The following is a 16,042-nucleotide window of genomic DNA, read 5'->3' as shown; positions in this document are numbered from 1 at the left end:
GACCTAAACTGACTGCTGTCACTGGAGGTTGTAGCTATTGATCCACTATTATAAGTGATTCCAGAGTGCATTTTTAATCTGGCATTTTTCAGGGATTTGCTGCATTGATGTTTTTCAACCTCAGGACTTGTCTAAGCACAAAATTTGTAGGTTGTGTTTCTTTATTAAGGAAAAATAACAAGTAGCACATGTAACATTGTTTTGGTGCTCATCAGTTGGTAATGCACTTTTGTTTAACTGCCAGAAGCTTGAATCCAAGTTATTGCCATATATATTCTGTATTCTATTTACATCTGTGTATTCTATATATTATTTACACCTATATCTATAAAAAATATATTATTTATGGAATAGAAATCCATTTATATACATATCTTTATGTAAACATTTAGGTTAAGAAAAAAAAATCCTCTACCTAGTTACATTATCCATATGCAGAATATGAATGCAAGCGTTAGTCAATAGCAGTATCATATGATCAGTTCTTTCTGTATAACCTTAAACACATTTTTTGACATGTTCTTTCTGCACATTCACCTCCACATATGATTTACATGGATCTTTGTTAGACCTTTGATGAACTCCAGACATCCTCCTTATTAGTCTACTAGCTGTAAGTTTATCAGTCACATCTGTAAGCTCTTATTTAAGTTGTACAGCTACTTACATTAGAAGAAAAGAGCAAGCATTTGAATTGCTCTCTGGATGACAGTGAGAGATTTAAAAGCAATCTCTGTGCTAGAGAAAGATTTTTTTTATTGTTAGTTACAGTTCCAGGTGGAGTTTCTGTTGTATATTCTCAGTGCTTTTCACAATGGATTTCATTTGGTTTTTGATGTAGGTCCTGGAACACAGCTTACAGGACAGGAATCTCCTTTGTTCCTCTACCCTGTAATTTCATGTTGGACATCAGAGCGTGCTTATCGAGAAGGTAGGGATAATTGGTGTTTTTATTAATTATAAAGGCTTTTTTACTTCAGAAAGTTGCCAGTAAAGTAATCTCATTCTTGCTTGGAATAAGCTCTTGGAAATGTTATCTTCATTTGGTTCTCAAATATAAAAAATCGATTGAAACATAGCTTATAAAAAGTTCTCAATATAAACACATTTAGAAATGAATGTAACCAATGGTTTGGCGTGTTGATGCTAAGTATATAAAATATTAATATTTTAAATTGAATAATGTTTATTTTCTAATAACCTTAGAAACAAATTAAAAAAAAAAATTGTGCCAAGTTTTCAAAGTTTCTGTTGTATGGAATGTTCTCTTTAAATTGAGATACCCCATTTCCACAGTAAATTATTTTACTGGAAGAGGAATTCACAGGAATCTCTATCTCTAGAATGTTTGTAATTCTAGAATTTTATTAAATAGAGTGAACTTGTGATTCTGGATGCCCAATCACAAGAAGCATTGAGCAACTGCCATTTTGTATCCCTGATTTTATTGTCTCTATGACTATGCAGCATGACATGAATAAGTGCTTTGAGACATACATAGCTGTAATTGTAGCTTAATTCAGAATCGTTACAGCATAAACACCTGTGTTATTTATTCCTTTTTTGCAGTGCTTAAATTCAGAGGGCAATCACGTTTCCTTGAGTTCTTTGTTCAACTTTTGCACAAAGTCCTGAATGAAGAGAAGTTTCAATGTGTTCTGGAGTGGGCAGACAGTGTGGAAGTTTACTTGAAAAGGTAGTGATATGATAGTGAAAAACTGTGATAGTGAAAAACGACTATTATAGTAGTGAAAAATTACTACTTAGGCTCATGAGAGTCGCAGTTACAAAAGAAACTGTAAGTTTTACCTGGTAAGACTTAAAAAGAAGCTGTGAGTTTCAGCCATCAGGAGTAATTTCCATGACCTTTAGTATGCAGAAGTTCCATGAACACAGAGGATTACATAGCTACAGTAAATACTGTATTGTGACCTGATTATACCTGGAGACATAATATTGTGGAAATTAGCCACATTATTATGGGGCGGTGGCATAGCTTAGGAAGGTATATTGGGTTAAATCAAAACCAAACTGATCAGGGCCTACTATAGTGTCAAAAAAATTCTATGGGGAAAAGATAAATGGAGCCAAATTGTAGACACTTTCCTAAAAGCATCCTGTTTTTAAAAAAGCACGCTAGTATTTCTAAAATGTGAAAGGAAAATGACCAATGAAAATGAGATCTATGTTTTAGGGAACAGGAATTGTGGTTACAAGAGACCAAAACAATAGGAAATTCTTTGCAGAATTCTGTAGTATAATTTGGGTAATGAAACAAACTGTTTTTGTTGTACTTGGCATTAGGAAGTTGATATAGTTGTTACTTACAAATTCAGATTTCTGTAATAAACCTTGGAAGTTAGCACTTCCTGTTTTCTAAAGAGGGTGAAGAAAAGAAAATCTTTTGAATTTAAAACTGGAAATGAAATAGGAATTGCATGATGTGCTTTATATGTCCCCAGAGATAACCTTTTACTATGAAAGGAGTTTAACATGATGATTATGATGATGATGATTATAATAATATTTTTTATCAGGAGGAATGAAGACTTCCTTGGTACTGATGGAATTGCAACACAAGCAAGATCTTTCACTCAGCGAGATGGCACACGTGCTGCAGGAGTTCAGAAAGTGAGTTTTGTTTTTAAGGAGTTGTGTGTTTTTACTGGGTAGCAATACCATAAGAACAAAAATAAATTTTTAAAAATTGTCTCATGAAAACCTCAGCTAGAGACATCCACAGTTGCTAAAATTTGGGATGCAAGCTCCAGCCCTCAGCTGACCTCTGCACTCCTAAAACCAGGAAGAAAAGTTGGCTTGGGATTCATCTGTAAGACCAACAATTGTGAGAATTCGAGATGAACCAGAATAAGGCATTCCAAAATCAGCAGAAACTTGCCTTTCCTCACTCCCTTTTAAATAACATCGTGTACAATATGTATTACACTTTTTTATGAATAATTGTTCATGGTTAACTCCTTGTGCAGATATTCTAATTGCACAATAAGGGATTTTTGTTCAGGATTAATTTAAAATAAATTTTTACTTTTACTGGAAGATACAAATAATCTTAATGGATTTGTATTATTTTGGAGGAAGAGTTTTCTCCCTTATAATCCTCTAGTAAGGTGGTACTGCTAGCATCTGAGATAGATTAGGAAAAGGGTTTTTCTCTCTCAGTTTTTGCATTGCAAAGTTTTACTATTTATAATAATAGGAAAAGGACTGTCATTATTTCTGCAATGAAAACGCTGGTATATGAAAGAAAATATTTAGGGACTTGCTAGCTTCTTTGTGTCAGGCACTTGACATGTACTGTCCAGAAAAATTGGGAAGTTTTCTGGAATTTGTATTTCTTTTGCAGTCTTATTTTGACAACCAGTTCCAGATTTTTTTTTTTTAATGTTCTGTTCCTACATAAGCCAAACTGCTCTATACCTCAAGTAATTGATAATGTAGGTATAAATAAGTATTTGAAGTATATTTAAGATTTTCATGCAAGATTTTTTTACAGGGAAAGGATACCTCACCTTCAAAGAAACCAAAGGCATCACCTGCCAAGAAACCAAAAAAAAAAGCCTTGCCTAAAAAAGGACCTCTTAGAGAGTATTTATTGAAAAATCCAGATATAATGAATTCTCCAGAAAAACAAGGGTAAATGAATACAGTTGTCAGGCTCATATACAGGAAAAAATATTTTGACTGAAATTTACAATTTTACAAATTTATTTGTAAATTTTACAATTTTACAATTTACAATTGACAAGTTTACAATTAAGTGTGTGTTTTAATTTTTGTTTTATATTAAAGAGATTAATTTCTGCACAGTCCTTTCATTTTTCTGATTTAGTTTAATATAATATTGGTTTCCACTCAAGGAAACAAAAACTGTTGCATTTCTGTTTAAGAAAATAGCTGTTAAAGGTTTCAAGTCTTTGTATTAATAATCAAAGCTTGTGTTTCAGTTGTATTAGCTTGAGCATGTTGATTTGTCAAGGTGGAAAAGCTCTGTTAATCTGTGTGTTATAATTCTTTTCAAACTGCATTGGGGAGTTTACCTGTTACAAAGCTAATAAGAAATATTTATTATTTCCTGATGTTCAGGTAGTTTCAGAATGGTTTTTGTGGTCTTTCTTCTAGTCTTTTTGGACTATCTGTTCTGCAGCTTCCAGAAAACTGCTTTTTGATTAAAAAAACGTCAGATATTCATTCACCTCTCTTTTGGCAGATACTTGTTTATATTTGGTTAACTTGCTAATAACATTACCTTCTGACCTAAAAGAATTTGTAGTATTTGTAACTTGGTTCTTCGGTCACTTATGCTTCCAACAATTTGCAAGTAGGGAATTTTAAATATTTGCATGTAAGCAATTATGTAACTGATTCTGGAAGTGTTTTAAATAACATAGAAAAGTTTCCATGTAATCTTCTAGATATTCACCTAAACCATCCTAAAATGTTATTATTTGTCCTTTACAGAAAAATCCCTACCTTAAAATGATTTGCATGGCTTTCAGCAGAAAAGGGGATGTTAAACCTATCTTGGGTTTTTTTCAGCTACTCTTTTGTATCTTACATAATAGTAATGCTATATAATATAATCAAAATTGTATGTGGTATGCTATTCTGCCCACATTTTAAAGGCGGAAAACAGGCAGAAAAACTAATTTAGATTAATAAAGGGATCGGTTTACAGTTAATTAAAAAAAAAAAAGAAAAAAAGAGATTTGGTTTGAATATAGCATTGTATATTTGTGAGGTAATACAGAATCTTTTCATCTGTCAGAGAAACTTAAAAAAGCTTTGGCTGGAAATTAAAGGCAGGCATCCAGATTTGAAATACTATGTTCTCTTCATATTGGAGATTGTTAATGACCAAATCAAAGCAATAAAAAGAATTATCCAGATTTATAGTATACTAGTAGACCCTCCTGGACTGACTGTTTGAAGCACATTGTGTTTGCTGTAAAAATCTGTTTGTATGATTCAGGTACAAATAACTTCAAAGAGAGCTAAACTTTTAAAAGTACTAAGACAAATACCTTATGGAAGTTGGTAAGATATAAAATAGGATTTATTGTGTGTTAGGTGCACTTAAAGAGGGAAAGCACAATTGCTTTGCTTGACTAAAGCAAAAGCCTTTGTTAGAGCTATGTCATATGCTTATCTGCTTATGCATGTAAACCTGTGGATATGCAACAGGATATCTGTGTATCTTTATCAGGACCTTCTTTTCTAGAGCTTCAAGAAAACAGAGTTTAATTTTTTGTTACTTCATATGTTTTGGTTTAGGAAAGGCAAGGATAAGTTGAAAAAATTAGCTCATCAAACCTTAGTGATGCTGCTGCGTAAATACGTAACCCGAAGTCAGTTTTGTCACATGTGTCTTGAAGAGATGCCCTGGAAGTCACAGATGAATGTCTATCTGGCAGTTGCACACTACCACTTATTTAAAAAGAACCTGGAAGAGCTATATAATGTTGGAATTAGTGGTTCACAGCATTTGGACAGGTACATCTTACTGCACTATCAGTGATTGCTACTAACAGAGATTATTGTGTTATTGCTGTTAATGCAGACAGATCTGAATTGCAATATATTCATATGAACAGTTTGACATGTGAACGATTCAGCTTTCAAATACAAATTACTTGTTGCTTTGTAACAGGTTTTGCTTTCCATCATGTGGGCATCAGGCACAGTTTTGGTTGCTCACTTGATTGGTGAGATGAAAGCTTTGAAATATACTATTCTGTGTTATTTTTTGGTTCCTTGCAACCTTTGGCTATAATTAATTATTTCTGATTCCTAAAGCTGTTGAAAAGTACTCATGTCTGAGAAACTGAATTTTGTGTATGTATATCAAAATTCTTTTTGATATTATATGCGGGGGGGTTTTGTGTTTTTTTCTCTTTCTCCCATTCTGCAGTTACAATGTTTTGGATCCTGAGATATTCTCATTAAACAATTCTGGCACTGTACTGGCAAGAGAAGCTGTAGAGGATAACCTAAGAAAGCCAACTCCTTCTCTCCTTGAAAAGACAGAAACAACCAAAAACCAGTCCTGTAAGAACTTTTATTGGTGCACAACTGAAATCAGTTTGAACTTAACTTTTTCTTTCTCTTGATTTCTGTCTGTCTTGACCTCCATCATTAGCTCTCCACATCACCTTTGGAAAAACTGTCAGTCACGCCAAGTTAATAGAAGACATTTCTAGATTTCAATTGTCCTCTCTATTTTTTTGTCACAGCTAGTATAACAGAAGTCATAGTAATTGATGGAGCATATCTAATAATTCTGAACATTGTTTAATCTATTAATAAATATGTTACATATTATCAATTAATTATTCTTTATCCTATACTTTAGCAACAAGTTTCTAAGTTTAGAGAAATTAATGACACTAGCTTTAGGTTTGCAGGTACACACTACCTAGACATATCCAATTGATAATATTCCAAATTATTCTGAATTCATTGATAATTTCTTTCAGTTTATGAGGTTTGTAATTGGTTGGTAGTTTCCTTGACATTTCCTAGCAGGTAAACATTTTCCTTGGTCATTCTGTAAGTAGTTTTTAAAGTTACAGACTGAAGTTTATTATTATCTTTCAAATTTTAAGTAGAATTTCATTTTCCTTCTCTACTGCTTTCTCCCCAGTGTTTCCCTGTGTCAGAAGCTACCTCAGGACCAATTTATTTTCTACCACTTTTATTTAATTTCTCTTTCACATTTGACTTCTATTATTCTAGCTATTTTTAGTCCTAAGAGGTTTCAACAGGACCCAAAAGGCTCCTGTCTGTGGGTAATTGTGAAATGCAGGACTTTGATTTCCTCAGACGTTAGTGACAGCATACAAGTCAAAACAGAGTACTCTGCATAGGCACCAGAAGTTCAAGAAGTAATCACAGGCCTGGTCTTTTCAATAGCACTTCAGGGACACATTCTTGCCACAGCTGTAAAGATCAAAATTCTCCTGTGTTTCCATGTTGAACTTCCTTAGGTTAAATCAACTGTTCTCTTTGCCTTTTCCAAGGAGGTGGGACAAAAACTAGCACTTGAATTCACTGGTTCTCTTTGCAACAGCTTGCTTTTACATAAACACTTTTGTCTTGATGCTTACCAGTCACTGAGAACCAAGTCACTGAAAGTGGCTGAAACCTGATAAAAGTCCTGTTTACTATCTCCTAGCCTTTACAACAATTCTGATTAAAAGAATTACATAAAATGTGTAGATTACCACAGAGTTCAAACACTGTATAGCTTGGAATTAGTTTCTGCCTGAAACCTATAGTTCAGACATTACCCTATCCCGCTACCATGAACCTTTGCATTTCGCATTGGGGGATATTTGTAGCAAATAAAATAATGAAGCAATTCTACACATACCACAGAATTTGTCAGAAATCCTCCTTTCTTCCTAACATCTCCTTTTAAGAGGCTTCTGTTTAAGAAAGATTCTTGCGAGCTTGCCAAGAGATTTCTTGCTAGAGCTTAAGTGAGGATTGTGTTTTGGCTTTGAGGCTGAAAACTATCTGGTACCCATTATTATTTTGCTCAAATTTGGTTTCATCCCTACTTCTCCCAATTCCTAAGTAAAAGCATCTTATATTTTAAATATCATAACCTTACAAACATGATAACCTTAACACTGGCATTTCCTAACATTTAAGTATTTAGCTGCCAGAGGAAAATCCTAGCTGGCTGGTTTTTTTCTCTTTTTTGAGAACTTCAACTCAATTTTAACGAGCGAACTTTTTGTTTTCAGTCACAGATAAATCTCCTCAGAACAGAATTAAACGGAGTCGAACTCCTCGAAGTCCAACAACAAAGGATACAAAAGTATCCATCTCTCAAACCCCCGAAGAACAGGACCAGTTTCCATCAATTACCCTTTTACTGAAGCATTTTACAAGCATATTCTTGCATTTGAAAAGAGCAGTGGTAAGATGTGGTTGGTTTCTTATTAAACTATTTATTACTAAGCATTGTGTTGCAATACTTACTACTTTCTACATGAAAAGATCCTACACTTCAGAAACTTCAAAAACATTTCACTGGTTAAAAGCAATGTTTTCTTGTCTTCTGAAAAGTGCCCAAATACAATGTATATGCAATGTCAGACATAGCACCTCTCATAATGTATATTTCTATCAAACATGCAATAATTTATGTAATTGTTCTATTTTTCATTTCATCTTTGTAACTTTCCTTCTCATGCTTGCTAAATTTTTCTGAAAATACTTGCAGACTTACCTTTCCCCTTACAGGTCTTAGTGAATGTGATACTAGAAACAGGAGAACCAGTGATTGAAAGGAAATGTCGACTAAGTAGTCTTCCCATAGATCCTTCTAAACCTAAGTAAAAACACACATATAGGTGGTGTGAATTAATTTTTATTTCTTATTCTCACACCAAAACCAACAATTAAATTAAATTATAAACTAATGCTTCTATTGAAAGGTAAAAATTAAGGTTCTATAACACCCAGACTGTAATTCCAAAAAATTATGTATGTCTAAGTTTTGAAATAAAAGAACGAAGCTTTTAATTTCTGCATTTCCAAGGTATAATTATATTTTGAATGGTGTACACAGGTTCTTGCTCACCGTGGTAGCCACTGGACATTGCTTCAAAATGCTTGTCGAGAACTTTGGAATTATACTCAGGAATTTCAATGGATTGCTAACCAGTCGCATTCCCATATGGATGAATTTCCCATCACCTGGGATTTTCTTAGGAACACCATCTGGTTGCCATTTTATTTTGCATCAGACATGATCATTGATATGATAATTGACCTACAAGCAAGCAGTTCTCTTAAGGTAAAAATTATTTTTATTAAGACAACTCTTTATTATCACATTTTCACTAGAGAGATAGTTTTCTCCTTCTTGCATTATATTCTGTTATCTCCAATTTATTCTCTGTAGCAAGTTCTTTAGATAATTACAGTGCTTTCTAATCTTTGTAATTGAATTGTCCTAAAAACACATTTGAAAATAACAGCTGTAATGATGTTTCTTCGCTGTAGATTGTGGATCCCGAAGGAGACTTTTGCATTCCCAGTTGTTTAGGAGGTATTATGGATGAGAATGGTGGTTCTAATCTTCATCCCCAGCCTCCCCTGGATGATGTAAATATGGTTGACATGAGATGGATATGTAATCTGATTCTTAAAACAGTAGAATTGTTATATCAAATGAAGAAGTGGGAAGCACTGGTACACATAGCTATACAATTTAACATATTTACGCAGTAAGTCATACCAACTCTAATAAAAATTTTAAAACTAAGATGATATAGTTTAATATACAATTATCTTGCTTAATTACTACACTTTGGTTTTTTTCCAGTGAGCGGTACACAGAACAAGTGAGTCCGCTGCTGGTGTATGCTCAGAGGCAGCTGCTGGAAAGGATGCAGCAATTCAGTGGCCCAGACAGCCGTGAATCTCATTTCACAAAACATCTGGCTGATGCTGCACAGAAGGTGAAATACAGATTTCTTTTTGGGGCACTGACTCTTAATGTGAACTAAATATGGAGAAGCACTTTCACTGAAGAGATTAATATGCTTTCTCATAGTGTTCCCAAATATTCAATTATAATAAATTAATGATCATAATTTATTGAAGTGCATGAAAAGGCTTGTATGACATGATTCCAAGAGCAGCAGGTGAGCCAGAGGACATTTCTTCCATGCACAACATACCCATTCCATATTATAAGCCTGAATCTAATTTCATGTTATTTCTTGATGCCACTCTTTTAACTTTAGAACATTTATTTGTGTGTTGCTTTGTTTCTGCATTGGAACACTGCTCCTAAAGAACAAAGTTAATAATGAGTTAAACCAAACACTGACAATGCCAGTAAAAAACTTTAAAAAACTTGATCACCAACAAAAAACCCCAAAGCAGCTGAGAAAGTTCCTCTCTTTAGAAGCCATGGCTCTATATATTTACTAACAGTGCCACTTGGAAATTTTTCATTGAATTAGCTATTAAAAACGTTTTTTTAATGTAACATTTATTTCTAAGAAGTTTTGCTGAAGTCAATCTCACTGTGGATGTTTTTAGGATGTTTCTATTACTAATGTAAAGAGGGGAGTTGAAGGAGAGGAGGGGGAAGTAGGATTTGGAGTACCAAACAGGTTTGTTCTGAACATGAACATGAACACGGGGTTCAGGAGCCACTGCCTGGCCTAGAGACAGCACAGTGGTGCCCAGGGCTTGCAGGGACTCTGAAGGCACTCTTGGCTCAGAAGGGCCGCTGAGGTGCTCTGTCTTCTCTTTCCTGCTGACTCTCTCCAGCCCACCCATTCAGAACGCAGTCCTTTGTCAATAAAAGGGCACCATGGCAAACCATCTCATAATGCTGATAACTGAGCTGTGGAAAAGTAATCATAGCTTTGAAAGACGGCTTACAGATTGAAGACTAGTGTTAGTTGATAGTAATAAGGATTTCGGGTAAAAAATTTGGAGTTTATGGCTGCATTTCATCAATCAGTGCCATTCAGAGAGTGTAGAACTAGTTCTGTTGGTCCTTCTCCTTCTGAAGTGATGTAACTACATCAGCAAAATAAAAAGTCGGTTGAGGATTAGTCCTTCATAGAAGTCTGGAAGTTTTCCTCTCTGCCAGAGTTAGGCTGCTGTGGTTACTTGCTTAGAGCTATTTTGTATCCCCCTCTACAGCATTCCACTGTGTTTCGCAGGCAACATGCCCTTTAGGCATGGTTATGGTGACAGGTTCTGTGCAAGCATGCGTTCGTCTGGGGAAAGAAGGCTGGAATATTTCAGAACATCAAGGAGTTGCTCATGATTATGGCAAATACCAAATCAGAGATAAGCTTAGTTCGGTAGCTTCGAAACACTTATATCCAATATTTAGGTGTGAATGTTTCACCTCTAACTGACAAGAGTGCTAGTTATGGGCCATTGGTGTCTTAATTAGTCCTCTTTTTATTTTGTCATATAACTGAGTATATAGATGTTTAACTGTAAGAACCAAACATTGATTTTTCTTAATATTATTCAGTTATCATGAAACAAAACCATCTTTTTAGATGAGTTGCAGAAACTACATAGGGTACAAATTACGGCTGCCCGTTGCCCATTCTGCCAGTGAAGGCGTTTTTCCTGGATACTTTTTCAGTCCTGAGACGAATAATGATTCTACAGGTCAGAGCACAATTCGCTACTGTGTGTTCTCTTTTCTCCCAGAGTCTTTCCTTTGTTTCATACTGGATTTTTATAAAAAGAATCTGTTTCTCCTCCTTATCATAGTTCTTCCACTTCTCCTACAATGCTTCTTTTAATATAAACTGAGCTTTGTCTTCAAATTATTGTTCTTGATATTTTGGATGGATTGTAATGTTGTCAAGATCTTTCAAAATAGACTATGTCTGAAAGCAGCGAAAAGCAGGTACCAGATAATCTACAGGCTATGAGGAAGCTTGGTGGTCTTGGTCCAGTTTTCCATTGTTATTGTTGGATATCCAGCAATATACCCAGAAGCTAAGTGTGAGTCAGCACTGTTATTGATAGAATTAATGTTCCTAGTGGTTAATAATTTGCTTAAATTCATAAAGCGACAGGAAATAAAGGGGAAAATTTTAATATACTTCAGTTTTGAAGTTGTGAAAATGTTCAAATATGTTTTAGAGGGTGATTTACTAAAAATATTTATTTCTATATTACAAAATTTTTCTCCATAATTATTAATTCCTTTTAGATGACAATCAAGCAAAAGCCCTAGTTTGTGTGCCTCTTGATGTGAATGATACACTGAGATGCTTTAGAGAAACTCTAGAAAAATCTAAGTATCACAGCAGAGCACTGAGACACAGCAGAAAACTACTTTCATTATTTCTTGCGCACACACAAGGTGAGTGATTCATTGAAGTGTTTCTCCCTTGTTAAGTGTATATGCAGTTAAAATAGTAAAGAGTGAAAGGAACAGGTTTTTCTAAATTCAAATTTCAGTTATTGACAATTACAAAAATATAGAATACGAAGTTAAATTTGAAGTTCTATAAGCACAACCTCTAAGCTTTATCTCCTATGATTTGTCTAATAGTTGGATGATAAATTTTTTTCATGCTGCTGTGTCACCTGTCTGTCTACAGCCATACCTCTGTCAGAGGGCTGACTGGCAGATCTTCCCAAGTTTATTTTCACTAACAGAGCACATATTATTTGGTTACACTGACCAATGAATTATGTCCAGTGAGTTTAATTAGGAGACACACAGAATTATAGGATGGGAAAACAAATGAAAATAGGGTACACAGGAATTGTATGTTTGTGTGACTAACGTGGTGTGAAAATATTTGTGATGCTAGAAATGGTACAATACTTTTCCAAACTGATCATATAAATCACTTTTCTGATCTAGAAAATGCTGGAAGAGCAATCAGCAGTCACAGCTCTTCAAGCAGAAAGCTGAAATTTAACGTGGGAGGTGAAGTGATATTTCTCCCAGCACCATGTGACCTTTCTCAAGAAAAATATAATTTCTCCAGTATGGTTGAGAGTAGACCAATGCCAAAGTCACAGCTTTCAGTAATTATCTCTTCCTATGAACAAACAATAGGTAATTTTTTTCATAAGTTTCTGCTTACAGCTAAGAAGTAATAGCATTCTGCCTATCTGTGTTTATACATGTTTATTCCATTGTTATTTTTCTCTGTCAGACAGCTGTAACTGTCTGAAGGCTGGTTTCCAGGAATATCCAACCTTCTTCCTCTTGATTGAGGAAATCTGCATTGATCCTAACCAAGCCACTGCTTGGTTCATAATCTCTACAGCTATCTCATTTTATGAAAAAGCATTACTTCAGTGATGTTATGCTGATTAATCCCTAATTCAGAATTTGATATAATGTTTAGCGGATTCATTTTAATTCCACTACTTATTTTTTCCCTAGCAAACAGACTTTTCAGATTCTGTGTATTTGAATATGAGGCCTAGTTAATTGGCTTCCATCTTACCTTCTGGTATGGCTTTACTCATACAGTTACAGCTCCTCACTGCTACGTGATTTGCTGTATGGCTAAACAGGTCAAATGTAGTAGGTCAACAGATGCTCTAAGTGGTTTTATTTGCAGCAAGGGTTCCAAAAATGAGCCTGTGAGAGTGCTACTGTGCTGTATGGAGGCAGAGTTGTTTAGCAGGGCCAATGACCTGCTTTCCAGTTTATCTTCTGGACAGGAAGAAATTTGAAAGAACAAAAATACAAAATATTAAGTAAACAGGTCCATATATATATATATCTATCTTATTTTTGTTTTCAAGGTTAGTAGAAATAAGAAATGGTACATTTGAAGGTAAAATATAAAAGACCAGTAAATTAAAAAAAAATACCCATGCATTGAATGACATGTGAATTCATGTCTACTCATGCAAAATTTTTCCACAGCTCAGTAACTGGTTTAATGATATGACAATGTGTTTTTTAATTGATTAAAAATAAATAACAGGAATCCTTGAAATGAATAACCAGAGAGATCTCAAGGTACAGGCTCTACATGAACTTGGAAATCTTCACTTTTATGCTGGAAGCAAAAGGTACATAGTTACTGAATTTAAAAAGATCACTGTTTCATTTTTTCTGATTGGTAGTCCTGTACCCCACAACTTGTAAGTTCTTGTGCTGTCCTCTAGTCCATATAACTTCTTTCATCTAACCCACTATTAGCTATATTTTGAAAAGGCTTTTTCCTAGACACTGTTTATTTTTCTTAGCTACCTAATTGCCATTAAGCAAATTAATTATGCATATCTGTGTTTTTAAGAACTATTGTCTATTGCTTGATGATTTGAGTCCCAGTAAATCTCTTGACCAGGAACGGTATCTTTTTTTTTTGTGTTGTAGAAATTGTATTTCAGTTTTTGACCCAATCAGAATTAGTTATATCTCAGGCAATAAAGGAAAAATGAAGTGGGGCTTATCTTCCACTTTGGAAAATGTCAGCAATATGATGGTATTTTTTATGTTACAGAGATGCTTTTAAATATTGGTGTCAAGCCCTTGATGAAACACTCAACATTACTGATGCTCTTCACACCTGGCAAGAGTTAGGTTTTCCAAAAGATGCTACAGACTGCTTTGCAGTTGGAAGATCAACTGATATGAGTCAGAAACTTCTTTCTCAGGCTGGAGCTTGGGGATGTTTACATGCAGCAGTCTTAGTGGCTAAGATAGCTCAGTAAGTATCTTATCTATATGTGTATTTCTACCATATTTTAAACAAATTGTTCATCCAAGACATGAGGCAACTTCAAATTAATTAAAAACCAATAATGAGTTGTTATAAAAAGGACTCATCAAAAGCAGAGGAATTTTTCTTTTCAGGGAGAAATTTGTTCCTTTGGAGAATATTGTTTTTTCCCCTTTTCTTGAGTGCTCATCTTTGATCATAAATGCAGCTGTACCTTATATGGAGGGATCACTAAAAGATAACAAAATGATAAAAAGTCATAAGAACAAGGTTTTTACAGTCATATTGATTATCAACCAAAATATCACATCTCCAGAGTCATTGCACATATTAAATATTAATGTATCTTGAGGTCAGATTTACTGCCTAAATAAATAACTAAAGTACTAGTTTTCTGGTGAATTAGAACTAAATAAAATTTGAATTACTGTACGAAAGTCTACCATCAATAAATATTTCCATCCAGTACTCCTTGACTGCTGGTAAAACACTATGAGTGTAATTCTGAGCTGTTCCTCAATGTATTGTACAAAATATAAATCCAGAAATATCCCAGACAGCATTAAATGACTTTAGAAACACTATAACCATGAAAGGGCAGAGCTTCATCCAAGTAAATTGCCTTACCTGTGAAGCAGCTCATATTGATGGCACTGTAAAATATCTATAAGCCAAGGTAGCTTCGTTAGCAGCTGGTATTTCAGTGTTAGCATGGGTGTTTCAGGATGAAGTGGCATTGCCACACTTAGAATTAGCACCCAAACGGAAAAGGAGTGAGTTTAACTTGATTATAAATGACAGCTCTTCTAATTCTGACCTGTGGTTCAGTTTCTGGTCTGGTTAGATGAGACCAAATCCCTAGCTCCTTTTACAGGTGTTTGTGGCACCTATTTGCTGCACTGGATACTATCCCTTTGCTGTTGATATGTCCATTCCAAATCTTGTCGGGATTTGGAGGGAGCTGTCCTCCAGGCTTCTCCCTCAGGTGGTTGTTTTGTGTTTAGACTTGACTCGGACTGTTAAACATCTTTCTCTTGAGCTGCTCTTTCTACAGCAACTTGGTCACAGGCTATAAAATGCAGATGAAAGGATTCTAATATTGAATTAAAGATTTCTAGTATTGTTGATCATAGGACTACCCTGCTACCAGGATGGTTTAAGGCTCTGAGGAGGTACTGTGTGGGAGTCATTAAATTTAGCTAGACACCTGCCATGTGAAAGTCCATGTGGTAGTTTTCTTAGGCTTCCTTTATGGAGTGAAATGCACTTCAAGATGTGAATTGCTTAATCTGCTTTATCTTTTTAGTTTTTTATGAGATGGATTTTGCACTTAGATTGCCTGTGTCTCTCCTTTAAGTTTGAGGATAACTGGACAGCTCCCATTGTCTAGCTATGTCTTCGGTCAAATGCTTCTTTGCAGGGCATGGCTGAGCACCTTTTTAAAGAACAGGCAGTTGTTTTCCAGCAGGGAAAACATCTCAGTTGTGTTAGTATTATTATTACATTAGAGTAAAAGCCCAAGGATTTCAATAATTTATATTGATAGGTACATTAATATTTCTTATTATTTGTTGTGCTTTAGGTATATAACAACATCACAGATGAGATTAAGAACAAAGTACTGCTATTTTTCTGCTATACTTTTTAAGGTAACAATGCAATTTCAGTTCAAATTCATGAAGTTAACAAATTTCTTCTAAAATGACTCTCTGTTAAAATAATTCTCTTTTCATTTTGGTTGTGAAAGAAAAATGGAGATCAGAGGTAGTTGACAATTTATGCATATTAGATACAATGTTTTTATTCTTTGTTTTTTA

General features: G+C 34.6%; 1 protein-coding gene across 6 annotated transcripts in view; it reads left to right on the top strand.

Annotated features, from left to right (window-relative positions):
* The window catches only part of CFAP54 (cilia and flagella associated protein 54), a 107,288-nt gene that overhangs the window by 47,827 nt on the left and 43,419 nt on the right, over positions 1–16,042 (top strand). For 5 of the 6 annotated variants that reach the window (XM_032107255.1, XM_032107257.1, XM_032107254.1 and 2 more), the window contains 16 exons: positions 842–931; positions 1,570–1,696; positions 2,538–2,631; positions 3,515–3,654; positions 5,293–5,511; positions 5,930–6,066; positions 7,770–7,945; positions 8,600–8,827; positions 9,037–9,260; positions 9,359–9,494; positions 11,070–11,184; positions 11,738–11,890; positions 12,401–12,598; positions 13,485–13,572; positions 14,007–14,213; positions 15,808–15,874. In XM_032107255.1, coding sequence (XP_031963146.1) covers positions 842–931; positions 1,570–1,696; positions 2,538–2,631; positions 3,515–3,654; positions 5,293–5,511; positions 5,930–6,066; positions 7,770–7,945; positions 8,600–8,827; positions 9,037–9,260; positions 9,359–9,494; positions 11,070–11,184; positions 11,738–11,890; positions 12,401–12,598; positions 13,485–13,572; positions 14,007–14,213; positions 15,808–15,874 — 2,399 coding nt within the window. The remainder of the gene's footprint in view (positions 1–841; positions 932–1,569; positions 1,697–2,537; positions 2,632–3,514; positions 3,655–5,292; positions 5,512–5,929; positions 6,067–7,769; positions 7,946–8,599; positions 8,828–9,036; positions 9,261–9,358; positions 9,495–11,069; positions 11,185–11,737; positions 11,891–12,400; positions 12,599–13,484; positions 13,573–14,006; positions 14,214–15,807; positions 15,875–16,042) is intronic. The other variant, XM_032107258.1, reaches the window with a different exon arrangement.

Source organism: Corvus moneduloides, chromosome 4, assembly GCF_009650955.1.
Source record: "Corvus moneduloides isolate bCorMon1 chromosome 4, bCorMon1.pri, whole genome shotgun sequence".
NCBI classification, from domain to species: domain Eukaryota; kingdom Metazoa; phylum Chordata; class Aves; order Passeriformes; family Corvidae; genus Corvus; species Corvus moneduloides.
This window is presented reverse-complemented; position numbering and strand designations above follow the sequence as displayed.